Source organism: Stegostoma tigrinum, chromosome 11 (assembly GCF_030684315.1).
Source record: "Stegostoma tigrinum isolate sSteTig4 chromosome 11, sSteTig4.hap1, whole genome shotgun sequence".
Taxonomy (NCBI): domain Eukaryota; kingdom Metazoa; phylum Chordata; class Chondrichthyes; order Orectolobiformes; family Stegostomatidae; genus Stegostoma; species Stegostoma tigrinum.
This window is the reverse complement of record NC_081364.1, coordinates 63,702,757-63,725,106: the sequence shown is the minus strand read 5'-3', so window position 1 is coordinate 63,725,106 and position 22,350 is coordinate 63,702,757. Positions and strand designations below refer to the sequence as shown.

The 22,350-nt window shown below is 41.5% G+C and overlaps 1 protein-coding gene across 6 annotated transcripts in view; it reads left to right on the top strand.

Annotated features, from left to right (window-relative positions):
- The window catches only part of dock3 (dedicator of cytokinesis 3), a 1,242,443-nt gene that overhangs the window by 872,062 nt on the left and 348,031 nt on the right, over positions 1-22,350 (top strand). For all 6 annotated transcript variants that reach the window (XM_059649508.1, XM_059649506.1, XM_059649505.1 and 3 more), the window contains one exon: positions 18,668-18,756. In XM_059649508.1, coding sequence (XP_059505491.1) covers positions 18,668-18,756 — 89 coding nt within the window. The remainder of the gene's footprint in view (positions 1-18,667; positions 18,757-22,350) is intronic.

The following is a 22,350-nucleotide window of genomic DNA, read 5'->3' as shown; positions in this document are numbered from 1 at the left end:
GAATGCCCTGAATTCTCAAAGGACAGGCAGCCTTCCAATCTCTTGATCTGAAAGCATTGAATTGCGTAGCTACCACTTACCAATGTCAGGTGGATAACGCCAAGAAAATGAATAGTATAAAAGAAAACGTAATTCTCTCACACAAGTGGTCAAGGTCAGTGAATATCCTCAAACTGCAATACCAGCCTCAGCAACTGCTTAAATCATCCACACTATATCATTCACCTACCGCCATCCTATCTTTAAGGTAGTACATATCCCTAACATTCTAACCATTCACTCTGTTGCAAACCTCAAACCCACACCTCAGTTTGCACACACTGGCAGCTGTTCAACCATACCAACTAGGTCACTGAAACTGATTATGTGACAATTATTAACACATTTGTAAATAAAAGCAGTATACAATCAAAGACAGCTAGATCTAACTAGAGGGAGAGAAACAAATCTGCATTTTATCCTTCTCAGAGAGGAAGCAGCTCTGGCCATCATTTGGAGGGCTGTTCCTGAGTCTTTGGTCAGTGCTATGGCTGAAGTTAAAGATGAAGGTGTCAGCCTAATTAAAAATCCAACTCTTGCCCATTTCCCCTCAACACACAATCTCTTCTAACTTAAAAGCTGCTGATGGTAAAAAGGTGCAGTGTTTACTTTCCAATCTCCCTTCATTACAATCTTAGCATTGTTGCTCTTCCCTTTCAGATTCCCAAAAACTGCAAATTGGTCAACAGTGGAAGAAGAGGGGAAGGCTCAGAGGCCCACCCCACAGACTGTTTTTGTTGCAGAGAATACACATAACTTTGGGCCAGACTTCAGAAAAATGATGACTGATGTACGTAACAATTTGCTTAGCTTATTGGCAGGCTTTATAATTAACTATCTTCAATATCAAGAGGTGCAGAAAGTCTAAAACCAACCTGGCAGATGTTTGCTTAGAGGTTGGAGCTGATACTTTCCATTTGGAATTGCTAACCAACCATGAAGTCTCAACAGATATCCAATTTTCAGTTTCTGCTGCAGAACAAGAAACATCCACCCCATGTCTTGAATGTTGCAGTGGAACCTCAGACTGCTGCATTGCAATCGTTTTGGTTACTACATCAACAAAGAAAATGTATTTCTATTTTGTAATATCACGAAACCCCAAATGCTCAACATATCTGCTGCCAAAGACTGTGACCCATGCCTTTGTTCCCTACAGAATTGTCATTCCAATGGGGTCCTGACTGATCTCTCATCTTTCTCCCTCATTAATCTGTTGCAAACTTTCAGCTGCTTGTATTCTTACCTGTTCCAACTCCTATTCACCCTGTGTTCACAAATTATGTCAGTTTATGATCCAGCAGCACCTCAATTTTAACATTCCAAGCTCTCCGTGGCCTCAACGATTCCTATGTATGTAACCTCCTTTAGCCTGGCAATTCTCCAAGATATCTGCTCTCCTCCAACTCTAGACTTGTGTGCAATCCTTGTTTCAATCGCTATGCCATTGGCAGCTTGCTATGGAACAGCTGAGGATATAATATTATTTAAAAGAACCCAATCTTCATTGTGCAAATTACAAATTGAAAATAATGTCCAGTTCTTCTGTTTCTTTCACTCTTCTATGCAGAGAAATAAAGTTGTGAAATACTTTCCAATAGCAGGTATTGTGTCGTTAAGTAGGGTACCACACTGTGGAATGTGCTCGAAGTCAAAAGCCTGCCAACTAGACACAAGCTAACAGGATAGAAGAGAAATCGAAGACCAGGAGATAAGAATTTTACCCTGCTAACATCTTCTGTTTCACTTTTAGTCCATTTTTAAATGAGCTATGTATTCATAAATAAACACAGACTAAAATAAAAGATTGAGAAGAGATTTGAAGCAAAGAAAAGTTTCAGAATTTGTGGAACTGTGTTAACTGTAAAATCAATATGTTGAGCGCTCTGTGACATCAGCATACAACATTTAACATCACATTGGCTCTTCAAGCTGAACTTCTTAGTTTACTTAAAAGATTTGTGCCAGGGATAAAAGCCTGGAAAGGAGGTGACGGCAGTTCATCGTGCAATAAAGCCATCAAGCAGCATATCACAGCAGGGGATTGGGGAAGGGGGAGGGGTTGCGGTTGTGGTACACTGAAGGTGCCATTGCAACAAGAGTCGCAATGGGACACGAGGCGCCTAAGAAAGAAGACCCCCTTGGAAACCTACAGGCAGACCAGCAGCTTCTCAATGCAACAACAGGCCCTCATGATGAGTAAAATGTCTACAGTGAACGGAACCACTTCTTCATGGGACCATTAAATGCCACAATTGGCCATCCTGTATACAGCTGTCCTACTGAGGCGCCTGCCACTGTCTGCATGCCATTGCAGTGGAACATCCCTTCCTGTTACTTTTCGCCTTGGATTGCTGGCTCAAAAACCCCTCAGTTAAGAAAATTCAGCCCTGAGAAACATTCTTCTTTGCAGTTCTGATGTTGACATTAAATAAAAAGCTGATTTCTGTAAACAATTTCCTTGTAATAGCTTCATGTCAATAATTTCATTTGGTTTTACATTATTTCTGAGACTATAGAATGTGTGTATTAAGAATAATGTGGAAAATAGGATGACCCCAATGTTGGAATGGATAAAGTGGAAATCAGTCATGGCTTCTGCTCTTTTATAGGAAAATCTTTAAACTAATCTCTTTCCTGTTCTCTCACTGTTAAATGTCTTATTGTTTGTTCTGAACAAAATCCAAATTGTAACCTCCTGGCTGAGCTATCGCTATTGGCAGTGACAGAATTTTATCAGCAAGTATCAGTGCCTGTGGAACAAAGGAAAAAGAATAATAATGATTGAAACTTTTAAAATATATTTTGGGGTAAACCTCGTAGTAACAATCATCTACAATATATATTAATGATTTGGATGAGGGAAGTGATTGTACTATAGCCAAGTTTGCAGATGACACAAAAATGGGTGGGAAAGCAAGTAGTGACAATGTCACCAAATATCTGCAGAGGGATAAGGACAAGTTAAGTGAATGGCGTCATGTGATAGATAGAATGTAATATGGGGAAGTTTAAGGGTATGCACTTTGATTAGATTAGATTAGATTCCCTAGTGTGGAAACAGGCCCTTCAGTCCAGCAAGTCCACACCGTCCCTTGCAGCATCCCACCCAGACCCATCCCCTATAGCCTGCACATCTTTGGACTGGGAGGAAACCGGAGCACCCGGAGGAAACCCATGCAGACACGTGGAGAATGTTCAAACTCTGCACAGAGAGTTATCCGAGGCTGGAATCGAACCCGGGTCCTTGGCGCTATGAGGCTGCAGTGCTAACCACTGAGCCACCGTGCCGCCCCATTTGGTTTGGCAGAAAGAATAGAGGAGCTGAGCATTATTTAAATGGAGAAAACTGCAGAAAGTTATAAAACAGAAGGATTTGAGAGTCCTCATCCACAAATTACAAAAAGCTAGCATCTGAGTTCAGTGGGCAATAGTGAAGGCAAATAGAATGTCGGCTTTTATTTTAAAGACAGTGGACCATAAAAGTGGGGATGTTTTGCTGTAATTATTCAAGCCACTAGTCAGACCACTGCTGGAATACTGACAGTAGTTTAGGGCCACTTATCTGAGGAAATATAGACTAGCATTGGAGACAGACCAATATGGAACAATTGAGTGGTTTAGGCCTGCACTCATTGACATATAGAAGAATGAGAGACAACCTTACCATTAACATACAATATTCTTAGATAATCTGGCAGGGCAGATATGGAAGTGTTGTTTCCCCTTATGGGAGAGTCTAGGGCCAAAGGGCATAATCTCAGAATAAGAAGTTGCATATTTAAGAACGAGATGAGGAAGAATTTTCTTCTCTGAGGTGAGTAAATGTGTGGATTTACTGCAGAGACCTGATGAGGTTGGGTCATTAATCACATTCAAGGACATATTTTTAATCAGGAAGAGATTCAGGGGTATGGGGAAAAGGTAGGAGTTGGGGACTATCAGATCAGCCACCATCTCATTGGTGGAGCAGACTCAGTTGGCTAAATGGCCTACTTCTGCTTCTGATTGATTAATTGATTGATTTATTATTGTCACATGTACTGAGGTATAGTGAAAAGTGTTGTTTTGCATGCTATACAAGTGGATTGTACCACACAAAGTGTATTAGGGGAGCAGAACAGTGTGTCAAATACAGTATTACAGCTACAGAGAAGGTGCGAACACAGAACTCAGAATTAACATTTGAGAGGTCTGTTCAAAAATCTTATAAAAGTGGGGAAAGAAGCTGCTCTTAAATTGTACACGTATTCAAACTTTAATATCGTCTGCCCAATGGAAGAGGGTGGAAGAGAGTATAACCAGGATGGGAGAGGTCATTGTTTATGTTCATTGCTTTCCTGAAGCAACAGGAAGTATAGATGGAGCCAATGGATAGAAGGCTGGTTTGCATGATGGACTCAGTGTATTCATGATTCTGTAGTTCCTTGCGGCCTTGGGAAGAGCAGTTGCCATACCATGTTGTGAAGCGTCCAGATAGGATGCTTTCTGTGTAGCATCTATAAAAATTGGTAAGGTTCCTTGTTGACATGCTGAGTTTCTTTAGCCTCCTGAGGAAATAGAGACATTGTTGTGCTTTCTTGACCATCATGTCAACATGGGTGGACCAGGACAGATTGTTGATAGTCACTCAGGAACTTGATGCTTTCAAACCATCTCCACCTTAGCACCATTGATGCAGACAGCGATGTGCATGCCATTCCACTTGTTGAAGTCAATGAACAGCTCCTATGTTTTGCTGATGTCTGTGGAGAGATTGCTGTGTTTATATTCTGTCTCAATCTCTTTCCTGTATTCGGTATCATCATTGTTTGAGATCCAACCTACAATAGTAATGTCTTCAGCAAACTAGTGAGTGAAATTGAGGTGGAATTTGGCCACACAGTCATGAGAGTTTAAGGAGTATAGTATGGGGCTGAGCATGCAACCACTGTTGAGGATTACGATGAAGGTAGTGTCATCACCTATTCTTACTGATTGCACTCCATTGGTCAGGAAGTCAAGGATCCAGTTATAGAGGTTGGAGCCGAGATCTAGATCTTGAAATTTATTTGAAATTGTAATGTTGAAGGTTGAAATATAGTCAATAAGAAAGATCCTGATATAGGTATCTTTGTTAGCCAGATATTCCAGGGATAAGTGTAGAGCCATAGAGATGGCTATGCTGCAGTCAAGGCAATTTGATAGGCTGGAAATGTGAGCCATGACTAACCTCTCAAAACACTTCATAATTAGGGAGGTCAGAACCACCAGGTGATAGCCATTGAGGCATGATGCATGATTTTTCTTTGGGACCTGGATGATGGTAGTCTTCTTGAAGCAGGTAGGACGTCAGATTGTAGTACAGAGAGGTTAATGATGTTTGCAATACTCCTGCCAGCTGATCCATACAAGATCTGAGTACACAGCAGTGGACTCCATCCGGCCAATTGCTTTCAATGGGTTTTAGATTAGATTCCCTACAGTGTGGGAACAGGCCCTTCGGCCCAACAAGTCCCTACTGCCCCTTGAAGCATCCCACCAAGACCCATCCCCCATAACCCACACACCCCTGAACACTATGGGCCATTTAGCATGGCCAATCCACCTTACCTGCACATCTTTGGACTGTGGGAGGAAACCGGAGAACGTGGAGGAAACCCATGCAGACACGGGGAGAATGTGCCAACTCCCCGCGGACAGTCACCCCAGGCGGGAATCAAACCCGGATCCCTGGCACTGTGAGGCTGCAGTGCTAACCACCTAAGCCACCGTGCCGCCCCATCTCGAGAAGGTCAATCTAACATCTATGGTGGTGACCATGAGTACAGGTGCATTTGAGGCTGTTGAGATAGGTGACATCATTTCACTGACCTGTTCAAAGTGTGCTTCAAATGTAATGAGATTGACAGGGAAAGATATATTATTACTCATGATTCTGTTCCACTTTGCCTTCTGGCCCATTATGTTGTGTAAGCCTTCCCACAAATGATGGGTGTCGTTGTGGATGGTTTGGGTCTCAAGCTCAGTTTGGTGTTGCCTCTTGGCATCTCCTATGGCTTTATGAAGGTTGTACCTGAATTTCCGGTATAGGTCAGGGTTGCCCGACTTGTATGCCTCAGACCCGGACTTCAGTAGAGAGAGGATCTGCCGGATCATCCATCGTTATCGGTTGGGGAACATTCAGATTAACTTCAGCATGCAATCTTCTACACAATAATGAAGCCTGTGATGATGGTGTCAACGTCATCTAGGTTGGCTGTTGAGTTCTTGAATATGGACCAGTCCACCGGCTCTAGCAGCCTTTCCATTGCCTGAGACCAACATTGTACTACTTTCTGTACTAGGTCCTCATGCTTCAATTTCTGCTTGGAAGCCAGAAGGAGGAGCACAGCAGTGATCTGATTTTCCAAAATGCAGACAGGGATGGAGCGGTCAGCATCTTTGATTGTTGTTTGGAATGATCAAAGATGTTTGGACCTTTGGTGGGACAGGAGAATGTTGATGGTATTTTCGTATTCTTGAGGTTGGTCTGGTTGAAGTCACCAACTATGATGAACAAGGCCTTGGGACATTCTGTCTCAATTCTGTTTGTAGCTTTATATACTTCAAGTGCACCCTTCACTTCCGCAGGGTGTGGGATATAGACTGCTGTCAGGATAGTGGAGGTGAATTCGCACTGCAGGTAGCAGGGACAGCACTACTTACTTATTAGCTACTGCAAAGTTTACAAGAACTAGAAAGAAGTTGCAACACCTCAAACTAAAGACTACCCGGCATAAATTTGTAATTGCATATTTGAACAAATGCGTTACTTAAATGACTGTCATCAAATGTTAAAATGCATCAATGATGTGTTAAGAATGCTTTTATGAGCCAATGTTATTAATGGCCTTCAATGTTTAAAACTTCTGAGATGAGGCTGCTTTAAAATTTAGTTCATATGTTGCATCTTGAGTTTCTTTCTCTGTTTATCCCCTCCCTTTTAGACCTAGATGGTGCTCTCAGACCCATCAAATCATCTTCATTTGGGATGAAACATTCTCAATTTGATTTGGAAATATAATATATACTTCTTACTTAGTCTGAAGAAGTACTGCTAAATATTTTAACTGAGATTTTGATCTCATCTCCTTAATTATAAATAATAAAGCACTAACCATGCCCTGAAGGCTGGTTTGCATGATGGACTCAGTGTATTCATGATTCTGTAGTTCCTTGCGGCCTTGGGAAGAGCAGTTGCTTGGAGGGCCTAAGGGCCTGTTCCTGTGCTGTAATTTTCTTTGTTCTTTGAATTTTATTCACAAATGTAGGTTGTGTCAGTTCTCATTTCCAAACGTACTGATACTGCTAAAGTGAGACACAGTCCCACAATTGAGTGGACAGTCATGCAAGATAAATTCCTGCTGAGACTGAACAGTTTAGTACGCTATTACCAATTTATGCTGGATTTTACAATGCATTTAGCCTGAAGTGCATAAAGTTCATTAACTTTTGAATTTCATCCGTTTATGCAGTTATGTGGCAACAATATACTTCTACATGGCTATCTACACCTAAAATTCACTAACATAGCACACTGCATGTATTCATATATTGTAAGGTAGCCCTAATTTAGACCATCTAACATTCTATTTTACGCAGACCCTAACAATTTCCAACTGTAATACCATGTCTATCCCAATTCTCTGTGCTCCTTTGTTTTCCATTTAGTTTTATGCCTGATTTACATACCTCCACCAAGTTAGTTTAAAGTCCAGTCACACCAGCGATTTGCCCCACAAAGGATTTGATCTTCACTTTGTTCGGATGGATGTGCAAGTCGTGTCACAGAACAGTCATAATCTCATTGAATGACGTAACATACACATGGGTCTAAGTGATGGGAACTGCAAATGCTGGAGAATCCAAGATAATAAAATGTGAGGCTGGATGAACACAGCAGGCCAAGCAGCATCTCAGGAGCACAAAGGCTGCTGTTTCGGGCCTGGACCCTTCATCAGGGAGGGGGATGGGGAGAGGGTTCTGGAATAAATAGGGAGAGAGGGGGAGGCGGACCAGCCATCTTCGGTCCGCCTCCCCCTCTCTCCCTATTTATTCCCTTTCCCCATCCCCCTCTCTGCTGAAGGGTCTAGGCCTGAAACGTCAGCTTTTGTGCTCCTGAGATGCTCTTTGGCCTGCTGTGTTCATCCAGCTTCACACTTTGTTATCATAGGTCTAAGTGGTCTGCTTGTATTCCTTTATTTCTAATCTGTTTAACTAGTAGCAAAAGTGCTAGTAAAATTGTCACTTCACAACATTAATTCTCATTCAGAGAAATACTGGGTAATAAGAGGTAGCCAGCAAAAATTTGTTGAAGGAAATAGTGTCTTAAGAGTTGAGCAATAACAAAAAGTCATGGATTTAAAACAATCTTTAATAGCTAAGGGTAAAATAAAGTATTTTTAACACTGATTGTTATGATTGAAAAAGATAGTGGGTTCAAATTCCATTGGCACTTTCAAAGGGCAGTTGCTCATATATTTCAAGTCAATTAACTTATAAGGTTGTGGAGAGAAAATATAGGGTGCATGGTTAAATTAGACAACTCTTTCAAAGACTTGGCACAGACACAGTGCAGTTATGTGGAAAGCTACTTCCAATTTGATTTTCACTGGTTCATCAATCAGCTTAGCTGTCTTGCCAATGAATGTTTTCCAAATATTATTTGAATGTCCACCTACAGTATTTCAAAAAAGTTATCATTACTTCCTGACAAAACGTTTCATGGGCTGTTGGCCTCTGTTAAAAATACAGACTGCGCCATGTGTTGTATATTCTGGAGAAGATATAGAAAATATTCAGTCGCACCTCAGCAGGTATTGTTATGAAGTGGTGTGCTCAGGTGTCCAGCTTTACATGGAAATTTCTTCTAAAACCATACATAAACTGACAGTGACAGCAACAACATGGTTCATAGTCTTTTTTTAGGTTTCAGTTTATCAGAGGTAATTTAAATGGCATCAGTAGAGTATTGGTGTAGAGTATTTGATGCCAGTCAGCAAAGTGGTGAGTACACTGGAATATAACAATAGGGAAGCTGATCTAGGACAGGTAATATACTGCCATTTAATTCAACAACATTGAAAAGTGCCCAGCTACATCCTATCCTCACAAAGCAGGACAGATTCAGCCAAGCCACTTGCTCTCAATCATAGCTACCTGATGGAGTTTGTTTCACCACAGTAAGAATCATGTCTTTTTATTTTGTGGGTTTTTTTAAAACTATGGACTGAAGTAAGAAGGAGCTATTTTTTTTTAAAAAGTGTTTGAAAGACTGGCTGCAGTTTAAAAATAGGTAACCTGACATCATGTCAGGCATCATGTAAACAAATGTTTAAGCAATCACCAATTAGCATTTGAGTTGCAACCAATATGGAGTCAACAAGGTATACTGATATAATGTTTGCAGGCAACAAGAAGCTGATTCAAAACTTGTCCATTGATCAATGATGGATAGCTTTTTGCCTACCAATAACTGTGCAGCTGTGTGCTTGGATCTTAGGTAACTGAACAGCTTGATGCCGAAAAAGAATTAGAAAGAGAGAGAAATGCATTGTTCTTTCCCAGCTCAGAAACAATCTCTCTATTCTCTGCAGTCGAAACTCACTGTAAGTCTGAAGAAAAAGTTTATCTTTCCTGCAACAAGGGAAGTTTATTGTAGCAGTTGGAGGTCAGTCATTTTATTGCTGAATTTCCTTAGAATGGTGCTCTCAGCTTAACCATTTTCAGCTGCTTCATCTTCCCCTTCCATCATAAATGGGTATTCTCTGTTTGTTGCATAATCTTCAGCAATAACCTCAACTCCCTAGATGCTGAAGTGGACATGTGCATATGCAATAAAATATGGACAACATTAAGGCTTGAACAGATAAGAGGCAAGTAAGTTTTGTCCCACAAAAGTGCCATACATTTTCCATCTCCAATCTTGGAGAGTCTAGCCATCTTCTCTTGACATTAAATAGCTTTCACATCATTGAACACTATCAATGTACTTCCCATTGAGCAGAAACTATAATGGACCAGCCATATTAAATTATGTCATTAGAAGGATAGGGCTGATTCTGAGAACAAATTACTCAGCTCATGAGCCTCCAAAACCTGTTCACACCTACAGACCACCAGATAGAAGTACACTGGAATACCGTCTACTTGCTTGGATGAGTGCAGGTCCAACAAATGACAAGAGGCTCAGCAACACTGTCCGGGGCAAAGCAGCATGCCTGATTGGCATGTCAACCAGCACTTTAAATAGTTATTCCCTCCACCAGTAATGCACGTGACAACAGTGCATATCACATGCAGGATGCACTGCATGGCTCCTTCAGCAGCACTTTCAAACCTGTGACCTTTACCAGCTAGAAGGACAAGAGCAGCAGATGGATGAGAAAAATCACTGCCTACCAGTTCCTCTCTCAAGTCCTAACTTTGAATCAAGTTGCATTCCATCACTGTCACTGGGTCAAAATCATGAAACATCCTTTCCTGGCAGCAGCATATACATACCAATTCCCATGGCCTTAAGCCTGACTTCCTGTTTGATTAGTACCGAAATGAACATGAAGCTTCAAATGGATGGTCTCGTTGCCAATCCATTGTCACAGTATCTCAGCATAAAGGTGTGCCTGCCATCACATTTCAGGTTTCAGGCTACAGCTGTCATTAGATTCACTAGACCTATAATGTTGAGTAGAAGCAAATGTCAATGCAAATGATGGCAGGGCTGCTCACAAAGCTTTCTGTTGACTCAGCCTGCATACATCGTCATAACTACCCAGGTCTGTAGATATGGCTAGTGACATCTCCAATGTGCCAGATTTGCCAATTATCTATCAACTTTTGTATCCTTAAAAGGTTAATGAGCTCTAAATGGGTGCTTTCAAAACCCTGTCATGACTGACCTCCCACCTTATGTGCTCCTTTCATTTCAAAAACTGTAGTGCAAGGAAAAGGCAACAGTGAAACATTCAATGCGAGGGAGGGAAAGGAGAAAATTGATCGTCCCCGTAAGTACCATGAAGTTAGGCAAACAAAAAATTACAAGGGATGGAAATCTGAAAAAATTAAGAAAAATCTAAATAAGCACTTTAAAATAACCTCCACATTCAATCTGGTACAATTACTATAGGTAATCTTGAATGGGATGTAATGGATGCCAGGCTTCAGGTTTAGTCTATTCTGTCAGTAAAAACAAGGGGTTTGGAGCCATTTGAGAGACCCAAGGAGAGGGATGTGACTTTGTGGGGGTAGGGGGGGATGCCTCAATTGGGCTTAGGGTCCTCCTTACCGCATCACTTTCTTACCTAATGTCAGCTTGCACAGTAAATGCTGCCTGGCTACAAGTCTGGGGGTAGACCTCCCTTTGCTGTGGTAGTATAGTAGTGGGACAGGAACCATTCCAGATTTTAGGGAGTTTTGGAAGCATCCAGTTTCTCTGCATTTCTTCCAAAAGCCTAGGAAGCAGACCACCAGGTGCTGAGGAATAGTTAGCCTTTAGTCCCATTGTTTTACTCAGTATGTTACTTCTTGTGCTTATGATTATTTAAGTTCTTCCTTTCCTTTTCCTTCATAATTTTCTCCCATTCTTGGGGTGATTTTTTAATGTTTTCAGCTGCGATTATTTGTCACAACAGGCAGTCATTTTTGAAGTATGGCCAAATAGCTGTGAATTTATATGAATCATTTCGCACTGTTCTAGATCTTTTGAATGTCTGTTTGTGCAATGTAACGTCATACAGTTAGTAAATAAAACACAAAGATAAAGTAAAAATAGATACAGATAAAACGTGTTTATACAGATGAAAATCAGTTCAGTCCATTATTTGGCAGACTTATTACTTGTTTGAAGATTTCTCTATCCTCGTGAAAGTGTTGAAAATTTAAAGTCAGAATTCTGTAGTTGAATAATTGAAGGTAGCTTGGATTATGGACTCAGTAGGTGTAGCTGGTTTTGAGAGAGAAAGGTTTCTTGCTCCTCATTAGTTCAGCAAATAGGGTACTTTCACATTGCCTGGATTCATTTGGAAGAGCTGGGAGTTATTTGGATGCTATGTTTCAGGAGGCAATCAAATCCCTTAGATTGACCACCTCGAATTTAGTCAGAGGGATCCAGGAGGTAGCGCTGCAGGATCTTTAGTCCTTGTCCTTGACCTTGTCATACAGCTTTGAGTCTCTTCCTCCTTGTGTGGATGAGAGTGGGGACTGCAGGGAGGACGACCAAAGCAGGATGGCACAGGGAGCCATTCTAGAGGTGGAAGAAAGGAGAAATGTAATTGCAGTCAGGGCTAGTGTAGTCAAGAGAATAAACACATCTTTGCGGTCAGGATCCAGTGTCCTGAAGGTTGTGTTGCCTGTCTGGTGCCCGGATTCAAAATATCTCATCTGGGCTACAGAGAATCTTGAAGTGGGGGAAAATATCCAGTTGTCATGATCCAAGTAAGTACCAACAATATTAGCTGAAAGAGCAAAGAAGTTCTGTTGAGGAAATATGAGCAACTGGAGCTAAATTAAAAAGCAAAACCAAAAAAAAATGGCTTACAGATTGGCGTGGGAGAAATGGTTTTGAATTCTTCGGGCCTGTACTGAGAAGAAGGGAGCTGTTTCAATAGGATGATCTCCATATGAATCATGCTGGGACTAGAGTCCGAGTGAATCACATAACCGCGCTGTCATTACGGTGTTAAACTAAATAGCAGGGTGAAGAGGATTCGATTGCTTAGAAAATTAGAAAATCATAACTAAAGGAGATGGCAAGAGTGGAGTTTAGTAATGAGTTTGATTGTTATCAGAACATTAAAGGAAAGCTCAGAATGTGTGAACATCATTGAGCGTAGGAGTTGGGAGGTCATGCTGCCGCATATATGGGACATTGGTTCAGTCACTTCTAGAATATCGTTTGCAATTCTGGTCTCCCTTCTTTGGGAAGGATTTTGTGACACTAGAAAAGGCTCAGAAAAGATTTACTAGGATGTTGCCAGGGTTGGAGGATTTGAGCTGTGGTTGGGTTGGTGAGGGGAGATGGTGGAAGAGACTGAACAGGCTGGGGCTGTTTTCCAGTGCAGGATTTCTTCATCAATAACTGCTTTAGTTGACAGGACATTCCCAAGATATTGGAAATGGTTAACGCTATCCAAGGCCTCCACATGGGCCTTGATGATCAGGGGTTCGCTCCACAATGCTGGGCCAGGTTACTGAGGACCCTTGTCTTGCAGATGTTCAGGGTGAGACCTATGCTTTCACATGCCCATGTGAAGGTGCTGAGTTGGAGTTTTTCCTCTGAGTCTGCATGTACACAAGCATTATCCGTGCACTGCAGCTCAACGAAACTGGTGGGTCGACCACAGTTTTGGCTTGAAGATGGCAGAGTGATAGTCTACAGCACCGACCAGAGGTAAACAAATTTCATGCTGGTTCTGTGACTTAGCTTCACTGCAGCAGGGAACTTGTCGGCAGTGAGGTGCATTGCAGTGAGGTAGATCGAGAACAGTTCTGGAGCGATTATGCAGCCTGGCTGAACACCTGTCTGAACAAGGAATGGGTCGGTGGTAGAGCCATTTGTCATTACCACGACATCCTTGTTGTGGTGGAGAACCTGAAGGACAAATCTCATGGTGTAGCTGAAGCGGAAAAGGACACTCCAGAATGTTTCTCAGTTGACAATGTTTGACAGTATCAAAAGCCTTTGTAAGGTCAAAGAAGGCCATGTAGAGGGGCAGGTTTCCTCTTCTGCTGTGCTCCCACAGCTTTCACATGCTGAAAGTCACATCTGTTGTGCCTCTCCATGGCCAAAAGCCACACTGCTATTCCAGGAAGAGCTCCTCAGCCACAGGAATGAGATACCTGAGGAGGACTTGGCAATGACTTTTACAACGGTCGACAGCAGGAAGATTCCCATGTAGTTAACGTGGTCAGATTTGCTCCTTTTTTGAAAATGCTCAAGTTTCAGATAGAATGTTCTCCTCCCTCCAAATAAGACAGATAAAGATGTATAGCTGCAGCAGGAGCTTTTAGCCACCACACTGCAGTTCCTCAGTGGGAATACTGTCTTTTCCAACAGCTTTATTATTGTTATGCTGGTAGAAGGCCTTCTGTACTTCCTGCAGGGCTGATGTGTTGCTGAGTTAATGGTGTGTGGTGTGCTATAGGATGTGTTCAAGGACCAGCAGATCAATGACAGACCCCTGGTTGAGGAGATTTCTGAAGGGCCCCCTGCAACATTGTTTGGTGCCTTCTTTGTCTTTGATAAGAAACCGTCTGCCCTTGGCCAGGATTGGGGTGGGGCATTGTGTGTTTTTTCCGTAAGTGATCGTGATGGCACAGAAGAAACCCTGCATTGTTGTCGGCCATTCTTTGGGACTCCTGTGTTCTCTCCACCCACCTTTATGTCACAGGTTCATTGTTAGACCTCAGCCTTCAGTCACCTGTAGGCCTGCCTTTTCTCTTCCGAGTGGGGTTGTTGTTTTACACTCAGAAATCCCATGAGCTTCCGGCGTATCAGTTCTTGGATCTCCTGAACATTCTCATCCTAGTTGAGTGACCACTCGAGTTCTGGCAGGCATTGATGCTGATGGCTTTGAGGGCAGACCTGATGCTGTTGGAATCCCATGACTCAATGTCACTGAAGGCCACTAGCTTTGTGGAGAGGAGCTGGCTCTATGAGACTGTCATTCCCAGGTTTTTGAATGCCTCAGTGTTGAACTTCTTGCAGCATTGCTTTTGTTCTCTCTGTTGTGGCAGGGCTGTATTTATTTTGATCCCAGCCTAATTCAGGCCACGGTCTGTCCCGCAGCCATCGGCTCCTGTAATGACATGAGTGATTCTAATGTCTTTCAGATCCCTCACTCTGACGATGATGTAGTCAAGAAGATGCCAGTGTTTGGAGCATGGGTGCTGCCATGTTGTCTTGTATCTGTCCCTTTGGTGGAACATTGTGTTGGTGATGAAGAGGTTATGTTCATGGCCTTTGGTCAGGAGAAGAGTGCTGTTGGAATTGCGCTTCACTACTCCCTCTTTTCCATACTTTTGACGACTGGCATTGAAGTTGCCAAAGATGATGAGTTTATCAGGTGCAGGGACGTATGAAAGAGATTAGTCAAGGCTGGAGTAGAATTCCTCCTCGTCCTCAGCTGCTGCATCAATTTTGTGACATACTAGTTACGAGCAAGGGTTGGTTAGAGAGTCATGAAACATTCACTAATTCCACAGGGGGAGTCTTTGAGTTAGTCTACCAGTTCGTTTTTGATGGTGATGCCAACTCCATGAAGGTCACATTCTTCAGCCTTGTCTTTCCAGGTTTAGCCACCACTTTTCTCTCTGAGCTGTCCTTGCCCTGCCTGCCAGGTTTCATTCAGGGTGGAGATGTCAGTATTGTAGTGCATGAGTTCCTGGGCGATGATTGCAGTGCAGCATTCTGGTCTGTCACTGGTGGGACTGTTTGTAAGGGTCCTGACGTTCCATGTCCCAAGCTTCATCCTGAGGGTGTGGAAGGTGCCTGTGTGAGAGTTCCTTTAACGTAGGAAAACAATTGCACACCAGGTAGTACACGGGCTTAGCAGCATAGGTCTGGTCCAGTGGCAATGGGGGTCCAAAGCAACTGGAGACCAGGCATTACTGTTTGGAGTTTGATTGCTGACAATGGAGTGTAGACAAATAGTTCAGCACTGGACAGCGCCTCTCACTGTGGTAGTACAAGGTCCAAGGTGAGGAGCATGGGACGAAGGAGAGAGGACAAGGACGTCATTTTGCAGTCTATGATTGTAAAACGATTGGGGTGACGGGAGTTTATAAAGACACTAAACTGGGTTTTGGGATTTCTAAAATCATTAAACTGGGAGGTGTGTAGTTTATAGGGCTGGCTTCAAAAAACAGTGGTACTATTGATATAATCCTTTCAGGTTCACCTGTGCATACAGGTGTAGGTGAATACCTGATGAAGTGTGCATTATTCATGTACCAATACTGCAACGGATTCACCAAGTTACAGGATGCATGGCACAATCCATTCATACCAATGTGCTGTTCTTGCATCAATTCAGTGGACACAGCCTGGGTATGCTTGGCTGGAGTGCTCCTCTGTTCTCCACTGGGGACTACCAACAGTTTGCTACACCTTTATTACCTGTTTCTGCTCACAACGCATAGTAAGTTGTCTGAGACCCGTTGAGGTGTGTGCACTTGCATTGGTGATAGCGTGCATGATTCCAGTGGTGGTGGCTCTGCAATCTCCGCAGCCATCTATTATCTCTGGCATCACCCTGCACAAATCATCAGATGTTACCTCCTTTGTCACAGTATCTGCTTCATTAGGTATCTCGCAGCAGACCAAGTGGGTCTGCCAGATATGCTTTCACAAAGTAACAAGCACTCAAAGCTGCATTCCTGCAGCATTCAATGATCTTTACTCTTTCTTTGTTGAAAGTTCGTAACAGTCCACACTATGGTCAGCCTGAGAGTTTGAAAAACTCACCTACAGCCCTCTAAGTGAAAACATTTGGCCTCATGTCTGTTTGAAATGAGTGACCCCTAAAAAGAAAAAACATTCTGTCTGCATGCACGTGGTCAAGATCTTTCAGGATTTAATATGTTTCAACCAAACTACCTCTTATTCTTATGAACTCAAGCATTTACAAGCCTCGCATCAACCTTCTCATTTTATGTATTAATCTAATAAAACTCCTCTGAGCTGCATCTACAACACATGACATTCTTTCCTAAACAAAATAAAGTTACAACTTGACTTATAATTCCCAGAGAGATATTTATTAGCTCTAAATTTTAGATCATAAAAGTACCTGACGATTGCATTCATTTCAGGCACAGCTTTCAATAGCTATAAGGAACAATCATAAATAACTACAATCAATATTCCTTTGCATTTCTATAATGATCGTCTGTTTTCACAGTGGAAAAGACAAGAAGTCACCCTGAAATAATTAAGATCCAAAAGTCCAGTGATAGTGTGAAAGTAAATGGAATAAGTATTAGTGAAAAAAACTATTGGGAAGTTAATGGAACTGAAACTTGACAATTCTCTGGGAGACAATTACCTTTATCCTAGAGTGTTGAAATTTGTGGCAACAGAGGTGGTGGATGTATTGGTGATTACTTTTCAAAATTCTATTAATTCTGCAACAGAATCAATGAGGGAGGAGCTATTGGATATGGTGTGTTTGGATTTTGAGAAGGCTTTTGACAAAGTCATACACTGTAGATTAGTAAAGCAAATTAAAGTACATGGCACTGGGGAGCAACATGGACTGAGGATTGGATTAACAGACAGAAGGTAGAGAATATCAATAAATGGATCATTTTAAGATGTTTTTAAAGTAGTGAGCAATGGATACCACAAAGATCAGCCCTTAGCGGTTCACAATCTGCATCAATGATTAATACCAATGTTAAAGCCAATAGTAATATTTTCAAGCTGGCAGATGATACAAAACTTGGTAGGAATAAAAGGATGCAACAGACTTCAAGGAATTCAGACAGGTGAAGTCAGACAAGGTATAGCAGATGAAATATAATGTGCATATGTGTGGAGTTATCCACTTTGATAGTATGAACAAAGGTGCGGAGTATTTCTAAAGTTGTGAGAAATTAAAAAGGCTCTGTTTCAGTATTAAAACTATGTATTCTTGATTATAAGTCACTAAAAGCTAGCAAGCACATATCGTAAGCAATTCGAAGAATGAATAATATGTCGCCCTTTATCAGAAGAGGATCTGATTATAGGGGAAAGGAAGTTTGCTTCAATTGTTTACTTGGGCTTTCATAAAGCCTTTGACAATGTTCCGCATGGTGGACTAATTAGTAAAGTTAGATCACATGGGATTCATTTTAAGCTTGCCAATTGGATACAAAATTAGCTTAATGGCAGGAGACAGAGAATGATGGTGGGTGGTTACTTTTCAGACTGGAGGCCTGTTACCAGTGGTTTCACAGGGTTTGGTGCTGGACCCACTTTTGTTTGTTATATTTTAAAATGATTTAGATGAGAATATAGAAGGCATAGTTAGTAAGTTTGCAGATGACACCAGAATTGGTGGTATAGAGAAAATTTTAAAACGAAATTAGGGGCAATTTTTTCTTTTTAACACAGTGGTTTGTGTGTGGAATGAACTTCCAGAGGAAGTGGTGGATGCAGGTACAGTTACAATGTTTAAGAGACATTTGGATAAACACATGAATAAGAAATATTTGGAGGTACATGGGCCAAGTGCAGGCAGGTGGGACTAGTGTTTGGAATTATGGCCAGCATGGATCGAGAGGTCTGTTTCCATGTTGTATAACTCTATGAATCTGTTCACTGTATTATGTGCTCAAACAGTGTAATTTATTATATAAATAATATTTCAATTTGTTTTCAGTCAAACAAGGTGATCTTTCATGTGTCTTGTAGCTCTTAAATTTTTGACTGAGCATCTGACCGTAAATACCTAGCTCCAGTTCACTCTTACTAGGTTTATCATACATTACAATGAGAAATCAGTTAATGTTGGTTTTTGTGTTTGAGTGAAAAGTTGTATTGGGCTTTAGTGCAAGTCTTTGACTTCCCAATCATATACTAAGAAATGATTTCTAACATTTCTTATTTTCCTTCTTTTTTGAACAGGTGCAATAATGAAAATGAATGGTATCAAATCCATGAAAATATAATTCGCAAATCCAGCAACAAGTACACAGCAGCCAGCACAAATTATGGTAAATCTCTGCATCTTGTTCATACTCTTGGCCTACATAAGAAAGTCATATTTTGAGGCTTCTGCCCCAGACATGTGTTCTCAATCAGTAAAAATGCTATTATTTTTCATTGCACTTCCATGTGAGATTTCATATTTAGCCTGCAGCCACCTTTTAGTAAGCATTCTTCGTAACTTCCAATGGGCTTTCAAAAAAAATCCACTCTTAAGTTTTGTAAGTTGTTGAAGGTGAAAAATGTTGTCGTAGTAACTTTATTGTAACTATAATTGCTCATCAGTTCACACTTCTCATCAATAATTGAACTCATTAAGCAAGTTGAGCCATTTGGTATTAAGAAAATACACTAAATTATAACAGTGAAGTTCTCATCACTCATTAATCATTGGTTTAAGCCAATGGAATTAACAATCTAATGATGACCGCGAATCCATTGTTGATTGTCGTAAAAACCATTCTGGCTCACTAATGTCCTTTAGAGAAGGAAGCTGCCATCCTTACCTGGTCTGGCCTACATGTGACTCCAGACCCACAGCAATGTGGTTGACTCTTAACTGCCCTCTGGGCAGTTAGGGTTGGACAATAAATGCTGCTGAGCCATCGATGCCCTCATCCTGTGAATGAATAAAGGGGAAAAAAAGCAGCCAATCACTGAGTGTTTGAGAATGCATATTGCCTGAGATTTAATCATGGCATCTCAGGAGCAGCGGACAAATCTACACCCAGAGTGTAATCACAGTCAATCTTTCACTTGTGTTCTGCTGTGAGGGCCTGCTTCCAAACCATTCGGAATGAATTCATCTTACTTCAGATAGGGTTCATTGTGCTGCTATTGGGGATCTTTGTGATTTTTGACCCAGCAATGATGAATGATTGGCAGGATGTGAGTGGTGACGGTGAGTGGCTTAAAGTTGGTGGTGTTCCAATTCATCTACCACCCTTCTACATATCGGTATCATTAGTTGCAGTTTTCAGCGATATGTTGAACAACCTTTGAAGAGTTAGCACAGTGCATCATGTAAATGCAGCGTTGCTGTCCTAGTGCACTGTGTGGAGTTAGTGAATGTTTAAAGTGTTGGATGAGGTACCAGTAAAGCAAGGTGCTTTGTCCTGGATGATGTCAAGTTTCTTGAGTCTTCCTGGAGTTTCACTTATCCAGGCAGGATTTACATCATTATCCTGTTTCATACCATTTAAGCTAAAAAGACATTGAGTAGTCAAAATGTGAGAAGGTCATCACAGAATATCCAATTTCTGGCCAGTGGAAATCCAGTTTGTTGGGGAATTCATTAATAGTACTGTCGTTAAATGTCAAATGGAGGTAGTTAAACTGTCTTATTGAATTTAATTGTTGCCTTCTGTTTGCCAGATGTAAATGATATTTATTATTAACCAGTTAATATCTGCATGTTTTCCATGTCTTGATGTACATGGACACCATTATCTCAAAAAAATTACATATGGAACACAATCACCAGTGAACATTTCTACTTATAATCTTGTGATGGAGAGAAGTTGAGTGAAGAAACAATTGAAGATGGTTAGATCAATGCCACTGCACTGGGAAAAATAAGAACACAAGACAAAAGAAATTGGAGCAGGACTAAACCATTTAGTCCAGCTGAGCCCATGTGCCACTCAAAATGGTCATGGCTGACTTGGGGCTTCAACTCCACTTTTCCACTTGCTCCCCATATCACTTGATTTCCTGTGAGAAGAAATCTCTTTCAATCCCAGTCTTTAATATATTCAATAATAAAATATCCACAGCACTAAGTAGAGAATTCCAAACATGCACAACCTATTTGAATAGAGTACATAGATAGGGTGAAACCGTTCCAGCTCATAAAAGGAACAAGAACAAGAGCAACACCAAGGACCCATGTTCGATTCCACCCTTGAGCAACTGTCTGTGTGGAGTTTGGTCAGTCATGGTATTACTGGTAGCAGACATCAAGATTACCCCATCCACATGACATTCTGCATTCTTGCTATGTTCACTGTTACTCCCAAGTGGTAAGTAACACAGGGGAGAACTGATTCATCAGCTGAGAGAGGACAGTAGATGGTAAATTTGCAGGTGATTTCCATAACCTGATGCCATAAGATTTCATGGGATCTAGAATCAATGTGGAAGGTGCCTACCGCCGCCTGCCTCCAAATGTTGTACCACTATATTGCCAACATGAATGACCACTCTGTCCTGCTCGTGGAAAATAGGACAAGGATGTTGGTGGTGCTGCCTGTTTTGTTGGTTGAAAGATATAATTCTGTGAGTGTGGCTATTTCAGGCAGTTACTTGAGAAGCCTGTGTGATAGCTTTCCCAACTTTGGCAAAAGCCACCAAATATTAGGCAGTGCATTTCGTAAAGCTGTGTATGTCCTTGTCATAACCAATTCCACTTACTAAATTAATGCTGAGTTTTTGTCATTTGGTCAGAAAGATGATGCCAATTGCCAAATCAGTCCTAGAAGGATTAAGGACAGAACACATTTGATTAGAACTAGGAAATAGTAAAGGTAATGTTACATGACTAAGAATATTTAGTAGGCTATCAAGTAGTGAGAACAGATATGAAGCAAAAGATTTGCAAGGAAACCAGAGGTACATCAGCTATTAATAGTTATAACAGGAGATTTTAAATATTTTAATGTAGACTAAGATAGTAAGAATGTGAAGGCAAGAGAACAGAACTTGCATAATGGCAAAATCTTATGCTGGAACGGCTGTGCAATACATTATTTGATATTTTTCATGCTGAATACATATTTTGACTGTTATCTCGCCGTGTAGCTTGGCTAGACATTTCATGCATCTTATTTGAACAATGTCTATTTTGTGCTTCTGATTGATTGCAGTACCGTGCCAGTCTCATCTGTAGTTGTGGCTTCGAATGACAGTAAACTAGTTGTTCCGACTGTTGCTTTCTGCATTGACTTTCCCATTGAATATAAAACAATAAAGAGAGTTTATGTAGATGTGTTAAAAAGCAGATAGTTACAATAAATGTTGATTCTGAAAACAGTATATCTGGGGAATCAATAAGGAAAATATGGAGATGGCAACTAAATTGAACAGGTATTGTGCATCAGAGATAGCAGGAACTGCAGATGCTGGAGAATCTGAGATAATAAGGTGTAGAGCTGGATGAACACAGCATGCCATGCAACATCTTAGGAGCAGTAAATGCTGACGTTTCGGGCCTAGACCCTCTTTCAGAAATGGGGGAAGGGAAGAAGGTTCTGAAATAAATAGGGAGAGAGGGGGAGGCGGATAGAAGAGGGATAGAGGAGAAGATAGGTGGAGAGGAGACAGATAGGTCAAAGAGGCGGAGATGGAGCCAGTAAAGGTGAGTGTAGCTGGGGTGGTAGGGAGGAGATAGGTTAGTCCATGGAGGACAGACAGGTCAATGGGGCGGGATGGGGTTAGTAGGTAGGAGATGAGGGTGGGGCTTGGGGTGGGAGGAGGGGATAGGTGGAAGAAAGGATAGGTTAGGGAGGCGGGGATGAGCTGGTTTTGGGATGTGGTAGAGGGAAGGGAGATTTTGAATCTTGTGAAGTCCACATTGATACCATTGGGCTGCAGGGTTCTCAAGC